The sequence below is a fragment of the Elephantulus edwardii genome, unplaced genomic scaffold (assembly GCF_000299155.1).
Source record: "Elephantulus edwardii isolate Elephantulus edwardi_28Jun2011 unplaced genomic scaffold, EleEdw1.0 scaffold00063, whole genome shotgun sequence".
Classification (NCBI taxonomy): domain Eukaryota; kingdom Metazoa; phylum Chordata; class Mammalia; order Macroscelidea; family Macroscelididae; genus Elephantulus; species Elephantulus edwardii.
The window spans coordinates 13,090,457-13,104,111 of record NW_006399813.1 but is presented as its reverse complement, the minus strand read 5'-3'; the positions used below and the strand labels follow the sequence as shown (position 1 = coordinate 13,104,111).

The 13,655-nt window shown below is 41.0% G+C and overlaps 1 protein-coding gene across 1 annotated transcript in view; it reads right to left on the bottom strand.

The window, feature by feature from the left end:
* Positions 1-12,055, bottom strand: part of HHAT (hedgehog acyltransferase) — a 569,769-nt gene extending 557,714 nt beyond the window's left edge. Inside the window, exon 1 of the mRNA XM_006888008.1 lies at positions 11,965-12,055. Coding sequence (XP_006888070.1) covers positions 11,965-12,055 — 91 coding nt within the window. The remainder of the gene's footprint in view (positions 1-11,964) is intronic.
* Between the last annotated feature and the right edge of the window lie 1,600 nt (positions 12,056-13,655).

Here is a 13,655-nt window from a genome sequence, read left to right as displayed (position 1 = left end):
TATGGCAAGGCTTCCAAGACAGGAGAAATCAAACACTCATGGAGTTCAAAACAGTGAGCATGTAACACAGAGACATAAAAATGTGTGTTACATTTTTATATACATTTTGCAACTTTAAATAAGCTGAAAAATATAAATTACTAAAACTGAGTTAAGTAGATGCTAAGCACATCAATAACCCTTAAGGATCATTTTTCAATTAATATCTCCTAGCCCAGCCAAACTAGCCAAAGAGCCTAGCCAAATTTTCAAATGAACAAAATCTCTATTTATAGACATTTCAGAAACTAACTGGCAGCACCATGATATTTGGAGAGGAAACTGAGACTATTAATAATTTCACCCTACTCAGGTCCACAATAAACACGCTTGACACCAGCAGTCAGGAAATCAAAAAATGAGTTGTATTGGGGAAAATCTGCCTTAATCAGGTGCACCTTAGTCTCCAGACTGACATTGTTATTCTTCAGTACTTTGAAGAGCTCCCAGACAGCAGACTTTCCCAAAGCAATTTGTCTTTTCATTTCCCAGCTGCTGGTAACAAGAGTGTTGATTGTGGAGCCAAACAAACTGAAGTTGTTAATAATCTCAATACCTTCATCATCTATCATGATGCTGCCAATCAGCCCAGTAGTGAGAATCTTTATTTTCTTGATGTTGACCTTCAATCCATACTGAAAGCTGCAGCCCTTGACCTTCTGCAGCAAGTGCTTCTGGTCCTCCTCAGTTTCAGCAAGCAGGGTTGTGTCATCTGATAACGTAGGTTGTTGAGTCTTCCTTCAATCCTGATGCCACACTTCTCCTCAGATAGCCCAGACTCCCAGAGAATCTGCTCTGCATATAGATTGAAATTATATGGAGATAGGTAAAGATATGTTGGAAGGACTACACAGTCTATCAAAAAGAATCAGTTGACAAAGAACCATTTTAGAAGGCAGCATGTAAAAGTACTTAAGGAAGAGGTCCAGCCTCCACCAAAGGCACTTGCAAAAATAAAGATTCATTAAGTGAAGGAATATAAATTGAGGGTTTTCAACAAACAGATTTGCTCACTGGTCTATACCAAGAAATTTGGAGAACCTGGCCAAATGGCTGGCAGAATTCCATACTTATGCCTATTATCAAAAAAGACAACCCAACAGAGTACAGAAAATACTGAACAGTGTAACTTATACTACATGGAAGTAAAACATTGCTGAAAACCATTTAAAAATAACTAGAGTAGTAAGTACATCAACGGGAAACTACCAGAAATTCAGGCTGTATTCTAAAGAAGCCATGGACTAAGGATATCATTACTGATATCAAAAGGATCTTCACTGAAAACAAAAAGCATAAGAAAGCTGTTTACTTGTGTCTTACTGTCTATGCAAAGGCATTTGACAGTGTGGGTCATAATAAATGATGGCTCACTCTGAGAATCATGGGAATCCCATAACACTCAATTATGCCCATGAAGAACCTGCTCATGAATCAAAAAGCAAATCATTAGAACAACACAAGGAAATGCAACATGCTTTAAAATCAGGAAAGATGCCTGTCAAAGCTGCAGTCTTACACCACACCTAGCTAATCTATGCTGAGCAAATCATTCAAGAAGTAGAACTATATGAAGAAAAAAAAAAAAAAAGAAGTAGAACTATATGAAGAACATGGTGCCAGGAAGTACGGCTGATCAACAACCTGCATTACGAAGATGATGCAACTTTTCCTGTAAACAAAAAAATAAGATTTGAAGCATTTATTGATGAAACTCAAAGGTGCCTTCAACATGGATTAAACCTCAAAATAAAGAAAACAAAATTCCTCACTAAAAAAGGACATCAAGGGTGCAGTAGAAGATTACCTAACAAAAATGAGGGGAAATCCTCAAAAGGGTGGATTGAGATAAATCGTGATTTGATAAATTCAAACATATTAACAATCATGAATATAGTATAGGACTAGGCAATGTTTTGTTCCATTTGCATAAGGTTGTCATGAACCAGCATTAACTCATCAGTAAATAACAACAAAATGTTTTAGGTATCATACTTGCTCCAAATACAAATGTGTCCACATTTTTCACAGAAAAAACTCCCTCCCAATACTCCCTTCTATAATCCTACTAAGTAGAATCTTTTCCTAAAACAGTGAGACAAAGGGCCAGGAAGGATCTTACAGCACAGTCAAAATCACACCAATTAAATGTATGCAGGCAAGGCAAGGTGATCTCTTTCAACTAGTTGAACTTGCTAGAGCATTGGAGGAAGACGGTATGCCCCTTGGGAGTAGCCTGAGAAACACTTTGACCTTGGCAATGAAAAAAGGAGAGTTTATAAAAGACATTCCTAGGTCATATGGAATTTCTATGTTCAGCTTTTTGAGGGAACACCATCTGCCTTACAGAGTGTTTATACCATTTTACAATCTCACCAACGGTGTATGAAAGTTCCTATTTTGCCACATCCTCACCAATATTTATTACTTGCTGTTCTGTTAAACTTTGCCATAGCTACTGGGGTGAGATGGTATCTCATTGTGGTTTTGATTTGCATCTCTCTTATTGCCAGTGATTAGCCATCTGATTATCTTCTGTGAAAAGTCTTTCCAAGTCCTTTGGCCATTTTGTAATTGGGTTATTAGTCTTTTTCTTGTGGAGATGTTGTTGTTGTTGTTGGAGGTGTTGTTGTTGTTGTTGTTGTTGTTGCTGCTGCTGCTGCTGATGATGATGATGATAATGATGATGTTATGTGCCATTGAATCATCTTCAATTCACAGTGACCCCATGTACAACAGCCCTAAACCCTGCGTTATCCTGTGCCCATCTCACTGTTTCTGACACACCTACCCACATTACCCCAGTCACTGAATCAATACATCTCACCAAGCATCTTCTTTCATTGTGCTGTCCCTCCATCCTCCCAAGCATGACATCCCTCTCCAAGGTCCCTCCTTGCAACATATCCAAAATATGTCATACAAAGCTGCAGAATCTTTGCCTACAAGGAGCAGCCTGGTCTCACCCTCTCTGGGATGAACCTGTTTGTTCTGCTAGCAGTCCAAAGTATATTCAATACTCTTCTCTAGCACCACAACTTCAAAGGCATCAATTCTCTTTCTCTCATCCCTAGTTCATTGTCCAGCTTTCTGATATATTCCGAAAACTTTCATTAAGAGAACCTTGTCCAACAAAAAACAACCCTAAGGCTGGCAGCATGGATGAACCTGGCAGCCTGTCATTCTGTCACGCATAAGATTCCCAGGAGAGACAAGGTGGACAAAGCAAAGTCAGAGAAAGTGATGAAGACAGAGCCTTCCAGCAGGTGCCCATGTTGCATAGAAGCAGTAGGTTCTATCTGCCTGCCCTACACAGGAACCTGAACATTATTCCTATGATTTCCACACAGGGGAAATTAATTTCTTTTTCAGTATTATGGCCCTAGCAATATCTCTGAATGAGATGACTGTTAATGTTAGTTGTCAGAATTGTTTCTCGCCAATTTTTAAAAAAGAAAGAAATATTTCTTAATGAACGCAAAACAAGAATACAAACGGGAGAGATTAAACCATAAAAAAAGAGAACCTTGTTTAAAAAGAGTGACCTTTGTCTGAGAAGGTATTGCCAAATGTTTTTTCCCCAGTCAGTAAGTTTTCTTGTCACTTTATTAGAAATAGTTTTTGTGCACACAGGAATTTAATCTTTAGAAGGTCCCATTCATCAATTTTATCCTCTACTGGTGACCCAGCTATTCCACTGCTAGGATTATACCTCAAGGAAATTAGAACTGAGACACCAACAGAGATGGGTACACCAATGTTCAAACCAGCATTATTCACAACCACCAACCATGGAAACAGTCTAAATGTTCAACCACAATCGAATGGATTGAGGAATTGTGGTGCATTCACTTGATGGAATGCAACACATCACTGAGGAGTAACAATTTAAAAAATTACTGCATAGCCTGGGAGAGATGAGAGAGCATCATGCTGAATGAACTCAGTCTCACAAGGATAACTACCTCATAAGACCATCATTGTAAAAACAGAAGGATAACTAGTAAAACATATATGGGGATATGGGGTGGGGGAGGTGTGGGAGTAGAGGGGTGAGAATGGGTGAGGGGAAATCACAGTGTCACAAAATTTAGTGGGTAGGGGAGTAAAGGAAATGGGAAAGGATCCAGCAGAGATCTGAAAGGATGCGGTAATGGTGGGCATAATTCAATAGTAATTAATTTTATAAGACATAATGACTGGGAATGATTGTATTAAACAAAATATGAATGAATTATAGTGTGAAATATAATGCATAATAATTTTATATGCAAACCAATATAAAATTAATTAAAAGAAAAGACATTTCTGGCTGCACAGTAGTTAGTAATAAGACAAAGAGCATGATGGCCTCTGGACCAGCTGAAGAACAGGGAAGTTCTGTACTATCACAGAGGGATGCCAGATGCCACAACACATACCATTGTGCAGCTACCACGATGTAAAAAGGAAAAGCTATATTTTAGAGCTTTCAGCAGACTATTAAATGACCCAAGAAGTATTAAAAGAAGATAGAGTACGCAGAATCACTGTACCAAAAGGAAATGGCTGCCACAGAAGAATTTCATGGAACAATGTATGAACAAGAGCCTGTGGTGATGAAGGAAGGAGCTCAAACTGCTCTGAAGGAATTAGCAAAAAACATAGCCCCAGGAGTTGATGGCATACCATTTGACATATTTCAACAAACAGATGCTGCCCTGGATGTGCTCACCAAGTTGTGCCAAGAAATCTAGAGGGCAATCATCTGGCCAACTGACTGGAAGAGATCTGTATTTGTTCCCATTCCAAAGAAAGGTGACCTGACACAATGTGAAAATTACCAAACAATATCATTAGTATCACATGCAAGAGTGGTGAAGAGATTGAGATTGTACACAGCTTTAGTTTGCTTGGCTCCACAGTTAAAAGTCTTGGCACCAGCAGCCAGGAAATTAAAAGGCGCATTGCCATGGGAAAGTCTGCTGTTAGGGACCTTTCCAGAGTACTGAAGAGCAATGGTGTCTCTCTGGAGACTAAGGTGCATTTGATACAGGCCATGGTCTTCGCAATCACTTGTTATGCATCAGAAGTTGGACAATGACCAAGGAGGATAGAAGGAGAATTGATGCCTTTGTGCTGTGGTGTTGGAGAAGAGTATTGAGAATACCATGGACTGCTAGGAAAACAAACAGATTTGTCCTGGAAAGGGTTAAACTGGGTGGCTCCTTGGAGGCAAGGATTCTGAGTCTCCATCTAACATACTTTGGGCACGGTGTGAGGAAAGACCGGTTCTTAGAGAAGGACATCATGCTTGGGAGGGTGGAGGGACAGTGCAGGAGAGGAAGGCCCTCTATGAGGTGGATTGATTCAGTGACTGGGATAATCGGGATGGGAGTGTCGGAGGCAGTGCGATTGGCACAGGACAGAGCAGAGTTTAGGGCTGTTGTACATAGGGTCACTATGAGTCACAAGCGACTCGACAGCACATAACAACAACAACATCACATGCAAGCAAGATTCTGCTGAAAATTATCAAAAAACAACTTAAACAGCCCATCAACGAGAACTGCCTGAAGTGCAGGCTGGGTTTAGAAGAGGCTGTGGTACTAGGGATATTATAGGTAATGTTAGATGGATTCTGCCTGAAAGGAGAGAGCACTAGAGGAATTTCTATCTGTGTTTCATTTACTATGCAAAGGCATTTGACTGTGTGGATCACAACAAACTGTGGCTGACTCTGAGAGGAACAGGAATCCCAGCACACTTGATTGTGCTTATGTGAAACTTAGACCAGGAGGCAGTCATCAGAAAAGAGAAAGGAAACACTGCACGGTTCAAAACTGGGAAGGGTATGCTCAAGAGATGTGTCCTATCTCCATACCTTTTCAATCTATATGTGGAACAAGATCATCCAGGAGGCTGGGCTCTTTGAGGAGGAATGTGGCATCAAGAAGGACTGAGGCTTTTGCTGCAGAAAGTCAAGGACTGCAACCTTAATTATTAATTAAAACTCAATATCAAAAACCCAAAGATTTTCACCACTGGACTGACTGGCAGCATCATGGCAGATGATGATGAGATTGAGATTGTTAACAGCTTGTGTTAGCTTGGCTCCACAATCAACACTCTTGGTACCAGCAGCCAGAAAATCAAAAGATGAATTGCATTGGAAAAGTACGCTGTTAGGGACCTCTCCAGAGTAGTGAAGAGCAGGGATGTCAGTTTGGAGACAAAGGTGCACCTGATTCAGGCTATGGTCTGTGCAATTACTTGCTATGTATCAATAAACTGAGTGATAATTAAGGACAATAGAAGAATTGATGCCTTTGAGCTGTGGTGCTGGAGAAGAGTACTGAATATAACATGGCCTGCTAGGAGAACAAATACGTTTGTCCTACAGAGGATGAGACCAGGTTGCTCCTTGGAGGCAAGGATTCTGAAGGTCTATCTGACATACTTTGGGCATGTTGCAAGGCAGGACCAGTTCTAAAAGAGGAACATCATGCTTGGGAGGGTGGAGGGACAGCACAAGAGAGTAAGACTCTTGAAGAGATGGACTGACTCAGTGACTGAGATAATTGGGGTAGGTGTCAGAGACAATAAAGTTGGCTCAGGATAGAGGAGGCTTCAGAGCTGTTTTACATAGGGTCACTATGAGTCACAGGCTCTTGACAGCACATCACAACAACATGAGTAGAGGAATAAAATGTTCACATTTAATGGTCTAAACCAAAGTGCTTTTTCTTTAAACCAGATTGCTTAGGAAAGTAAAATGAGAAATAAAGATCAGGAAAATAAAAAAATGTTGTAACTATAGAGTTGGACATATTTGGATTTGTATCTCAGCCCTATTATTTATCACCATGTTATGCAAATAATGTATGCTATATAGTTTGCAAACCATACAGCCAACTGCAATTTCTTTTCATAACCATGTTGTATCAGTATTTCTTTACATGTTGACAGCTTCCATTTCAATTTTCTTTATTTACTTAAATTCAAAAAAATGTAATGTTAACCAGATAAAAGTGATCTCAAAGACTTCATTTAAATTCATTCTTTTCCTAAACCAAGGACAACTTATGCAAACTAAAGTATCCACGATGAAAAGAGAACAGTATGCTGAAGCCAGACAGCATGAAACCACAAAGGCTAAGAAATCCATAAATAAGACATGAACCTTTGTAACTCATTCAATGAAAAAAGGGAGGGGGGAAGGGAAAGGGGCAGAAATTATCCCGATGCTGAAATCTATGAAAACACCATTTCTTGTTTTCATCAATGTTAAGCTGAAATATAGTGGATTTTTATCATCAGTGTCTTTTTTTTTTTAATTGATGTCTTTTAAATGAACCAAAAATTTAAAAAAAAAGGAATCACCAGAAGAAATTACTTCTTAATCTTAAAATAGTACTTTAGTTTAATCATTCAAAATCATCATTTTCCAACTCGAGGAATCCTTCAAAACATCCTGCTAATCATTCACGTATCACAGAGCTGCCTACAGACACTCTTCTCTGCCCTCCGAACTAATGGCATCACCACCTTTGGCAATGCTATGCTGAGGGCACACAAGCCCAGCCTTTCCCATTGTGGCTGGTTTCTGGGGCCACTTTCCCCGAAGCAGAAGCTCCCCACGTACAGATATCTCAAGGAAAAGCCAATCTTTTCCGCAAATTTGGAAAACCAAGCAAAGCCAATCTTGGGGTCTAAGATTCCCCTTTGTCAGAAGCTTTGCTTCAATTGAAATTGTGACAGTAGAGACCGCTTGATTTGTTCCCTTCAAGAAATCTTCTACGCTTTCATTTAACTCTCTAGTTTAGGCCACTTCACTCTGGTCCAACATCTCGTACGTTTTCAGTTTCCTTTAGTCGAGCTCATTTTTCTCCTTTCCCTATTCACAAAAGGATAACCCTCCAAACTTGAATTCTCTTGCTGCTACTCTGTTGCTTGTTTCTTCCTTACAACTTTTAGTTTGAAGTCAGTAATGCATTAAATCCCTGACATGATCCTAAAGAAATTGAAGATGTAGGTTATTTATAAATAGAAATAAAAATATACACTGTAACAGATAGAGACTGCAAAATTCAAATGTAAACTAAGTAAGAATTAAGTGACTTTTTATATGCCCCAGTGTATATGACTAAGATGACTCAAATGCATTGATCAAAGAAAATGGCACTAATATGAAATAATTAGACTATCAAATAAGCAGACCTGATGTAACTTAATGGCTGCACCTAAGATGATCGGATAAGGTTTTCACATTCAATTGCTGAGGCAAGTGCCACTGTGTCACAGTTTTGCTTTGTTTTACTCCTCTGGACAAAGGCCAGAGTCAGGAGATGACTGTAATTATGATGTCAATGAAGACTGAATTGAGATTCCTATTGATAGTTACTCAATATCATTTATACTCATATGGGCTTCACTGTGTTCATGTTTCCAAATGACAACACATAATTAATGAATATACTTAAGTAGGTTCAACGACCTGATAGTTTAAAAGGTAGGAGGATAAATTATCAGCTTAAATTAACAGAAGTAAACACTCAGTTTCAATTGTTTGTTTATTACCTGCATACAACTTCTCTAGAGTGCTGAAGAGCAATGATGCCAGTCTAGAGATTAAGGTGTGCCTTGTCCTTGCCATGATCGCCACAATCACTTGCTATGTATCAGAAAGCTGAACAAATGACTAAGGATGATAGAAGAAGAATAGATGCCTTTGAGTTGTAGTGCTAGAGCAGAGGACTGAATATACCATCAACTACCAAGAGAACAAACAGGTCTGTCTGTCTTTGTTGTTGTTGCTACGTGCCGTCGAGTCACTTGCGACTCATAGTGACCCTATGTACAACAGCTCTGAACTCTGCTCTGTCCTGTGCCAATCACACTGTCTCCAACACACCGATCCTGATTACCCCAATCACTGAATCAATCCACCTCCTAGGGGGCCTTCCCCTCTTCCTGCGCCTGTCATCCACCCTCCCAAGCATGATGTCCTTCTCCAAGGACCAGTCTCTCCTTACAACATGTCCAAAGTATGTCAGACGAAGCCTCAGAATCCTTGCCTCCAAGGAGCAGCCCGGTTCAACCCTCTCCAACACCAAAGCTCAAAGGCATCAATTCTCCTTCTATCCCCCTTAGTCATTGTCCAACTCTCTGATGCATAACAAGTGATTGCAAAGACCATGGTCTATATCAGATGCACCTTAGTCTCCAGAGTGACACCATTGCTCTTCAGTACTTTAGAGAGGTCCCTAACAGCAGACTTTCCCATCGCAATAGGTCTTTTAATTTCCTGGCTGCTGGTGCCAAGAGTGTTGATTGTGGAGCCAAGCAGACTAACGCTGTGAACAATCTCAATCTCTTCACCATCCATCCTGATGCTGCCAATTGGTCCAGTGGTGAGTATCTTTGTCTTCTTGACATTGAGCCTCAATTCATATTGAAGGCCCCAGTCTTTGACCCTCTGCAGCAAGCACTTCAGGTCTTCCTCAGTTTCGGCAAGCAGGGTTGTGTCATCTGCATAATGCAGATTGTTGATAGATCTTCCACCAATCCTGACACACATTTCTCCTCATAGAGCCCAGCCTCCCGGATGATCTGTTCTGCATACAGTTTGAAAAGGTATGGAGACAGGACACATCCCTGGAGTATGCCCTTCCCAATTTTGAGCCATGCAGTGTTTCCTTGCTCTGTTCTGAAGACTGCCTCTTGGTCCAAGTATAGGTTTCTCATTAGCACAATCAAGTGTTCTGGGATTCCCATTCTTCTCAGAGTCAGCCACAGTTTATTATGATCCACAGAGTCAAACGCCTTTGCATAATCAATGAAACACAGATAGACATTTCTCCGGTACTCTCGGCTTTCAGCCAAGATCCATCATTAGCTACAATATCCCTAGTACCGCAACCCCTTCTAAACTCAGCCTGGACTTCTGCTGATGTGCTGTTCCAGTCATTTTTGGATAATCTTCAGCAGACTCTTGCTTGTATGTGAAATCAATGATATTGTTCTATAGTTTCCACACTCTGTTGGGTCACCTTTCTTTGGAATGGGAACAAATATAGATCTCTTCCAGTCAGTTGGCCAAGTGGTTGTTCTCCAGATTTCTTGACACAACTTGGTGAGCACGTCCAGGGCAGCATCTGTTAGCTGAAATATGTCAGGTCTGTCTTAGAGAGGGTAAAGCCAAGCTTCTCCTTGGAGGCAAGGATTTTGATGTTCTATCTGACATACATTGGGAATGTTGCCAGAAGGGACCAGTCCTTGTAGAAGGACATCATGCTTGGAAAGGTGGAGGGACAGCACAGGAGAAGAACACCCTGGATGGATGCATTGACACTGTAACTGGGGTAATGGGTTAGGTGTATCAGAGACAGTGAGACTGGCTCAGAATAGGACAGAATTCAGAGCTATCATACATAAGTTGGCTATGAGCCACAGGTGACTCAACAGCACATAAAAACAACCACCAAATTGAATCTACGGCTTATAACTTTATTAAGCAAATATATTTGAATAGTATTTTAGACTATTGAATGAGGACATTGTTGTTGTCGTTGTTAGGTGCTGTCAAGTTGACCACGATCCATGGCGACCATGTGAACAGTAAGTACATCTGTACCCTGCCCCATCATCTGCCATCCTTGTCATCTCCAATGTATTTGGAGCCCGTTGCTACAGTCACTGTGCCAATCCATCCCATTGAGGATCTTTCTCTTTATCAATGAGCCTCCACCTTACCAAGCATGATGTCTTTTCTAAAGGACTAAACCTTCCTTGCAACATGACTGAAGAATATGAGATGAAGTTTCACCACCTTGCCTCTAAGGGGCACTTTGGTTGCACTTTCTCCAAGATATTATTTGTTCTTTTATTCTTTTAACAGTCCATGGAATAGTAAGTGCTCTTTCCAACACTACAATTCAAAGGTGTCAATTCATTTGTCATCCTTATTTATCATTACTATTTATGTCTGGATATGTGACGAGAGGTATATGCAGGTGCATGCTAACTTAGAACTTTCTTTACATAATCTTGTCATTTCTATGTGATATATATATATATGTGTGTGGCCACATTTCCAGCCTCACACACATTTCCAGCCTCAGTGCCTTCATCTGGGTGAAAATGAATTGTGTCCATTGTAGCAGCGAGACTCCAAAGATGGCACACCTCCAATTCCTCCTCTCCCTGAAAATCCATGCTGCTTCAACCATAAGAAGGTAGTATCTTCTTTCATTTGAATCTGGGATGACCATGTGGCTTTCTTGACTAAAAGGACTAGGGAAAATCAGCCTCAAGCAAAAGTTATATTCAAGATCTGCAGCTTTTGTGCACCTGCAGCACTCTGTCCGGGAACCTGGTTGGCAGGTTCTGAGAAGATCAGCCTATGCAGACAGTCCTCATTGAGAACCAGGGTGCTCCAGAGGAGTACCCAGCTGATCTTTTAAGGTGACAGCCAGCATCAACAGCTAGCCCCCTGAGAAGTGATCCACCTTGGGTGTGTCAGCCCTGGCAAACCACCAGCTAACTATACCACCCACTGGCAACACATAAATCAGAAGAACCTGTCCAGGTGAGAGCAATCCACACTTATTACAAACATGATCTCATAGAACCAGGAGAGAGAGTAAAATGGTTGTTTTAAGGAAGTTCTTGAGTAATACAAATGGTTAAATGACTGACTAAAAACCAAAACACTGGCAGTTCAAATCCACCCAGAGGCACCTTAGAAGAAAGGCCTCAAGACCTACTTCCAAAAGAGCACAGCCGTTGAAAACTATAATCAGTCCATTAGTGCAAGCCTGGGGAAAACAAGCCAGGCCAAAGTCATCATAAGTCTATCAGACCATATTCCTGAATCTTCCACCTCAGAGCAGCCCCCTCTCCACTTCCTCTCCTGACAGGAATCAGAACAGCCTAGGGCCTTACCTCTGGAGACTTTGTAAACCTTGTAAAAAGAATAGAAGTGGAAGCCAAGGGAAGTAAGCACATAAAGAGACAGCTCCCATCGGGGTAACATCACTCCTGGTCACACTGGCTCAGTGACACTCAGGTTCCGAGTTTCTAGAATAAGAAACAGAAACAAAATATCAAACTATGGACATGTTACAGCAGGATCAATTGAGTTACTTCATATCCTTTACAAGGTGATGCATTTCAGGGAGCATAAACCATAATCTACCTGTTCCAGTCTGGTCAGGTCTTTCCTTAAGAAGTTTCCACAACTTCCCACTTGTTTGCCATCATAGTACATATTGTACCGTATTCATCACAACACACACTTAGTTTCCTCTATAGAATACAGCCTTAGTGAGCAGACTCCTTAACATAGTGCCTAAAATGTACTAACAACTAGCAAGGGCTTTCCTTGCCACATTCAATTGCATCCTCTCACTCAAAATATGTTTTGAAATCCTTATTGCTTCCTATAAATAAGGGGCTCTGGTGGCCCACTGGTAAGGAGTTGCACTGGCAACCTAAACATGTTGTTGTTGTGTGCTGTCAATTTACCTGTGATCTGTAGCGACCCCATATTCAGCAGCTCTTAAGGCTGCCCTGTCCTGAGCCAGTCTCACTAATTCCAACACATCAACCGCCATTGCTCCAGTTACTTTTATCAATCTACCTCATGCCAGGTCTTCCTCTCCTGCACTGTCCCTCTACCCTTCTGAGCATGATGTCCTTCTCTAAGGATCGGTCTCTCCTGGCCAAGTGCCCAAAGTATGTGAGATGGCACTTCAAAATCCTAGCCTCCAAGAAGAAACTTGGCTTCACCCTCTCCAAGACAAACCTATTTGTTTTCTTGGCAGTCCATGGTATGTTCAAGACTCTTCCACAATTCGAAGGCATCGATTCTTCTTCTGTCATCCTTAGTGCATAGCAAGTAATTGCGAAGACCATGGCTTGGATTAGGAGCTCATTAGTGTCTTGACTGACATTGTTGCTTTTCAGTACTCTGGAGAGGTCCCTGGCAGCAGATTTTCCTGATGCATGTGGTTTGAATGAACCAACCACCTGCTCTGCAGAAGAAACATAGGCAATCTTCCTTCATGCAAATAACTGCTTCTGAAAATCTGCTAGAGGGTCAGCTATGGGTCAGTTTCAACTCAATGATACATAACAACAGCAAACTGTCAATATGTAAGTATATAAATATCTGTAAATATGTCCCAGTTTAGAAATAGGAGTTTTATTTTGTGACATTAATGATGTCACAATAGAGCAGGGTAGATATCTGAGGCACTCTATACCTATTCACTCCTAATATACAAGAAGAACAGAATAGACATAGGAGCATACACAGAGACTGTGCACAGGCAGGCTGTCCACCAGCAGCTGATCATGAGGGAACTGGAGGGGCTACCAACCAGGAAGGCCCTCCCACTACAGCCACATACTAACTCCAGATGCCTCGCCTCTGAGACCAAGAGAAATAAATGTCTAACCTTTAAAGTCTCACTCATGGTATTTTGTTTTCCAGCAGCAGTAGGTAACTAAGAAAGTACTCTGTAAAAATGGCCGTCCAGTCTTTCTATGAAGATGGTGCTGAAAGAGAAAAAGGAAGGCCCTACCCCTCCCAAAACTGAAACCAAAACAAAGGCATTAAGAAGGCAGTCCAG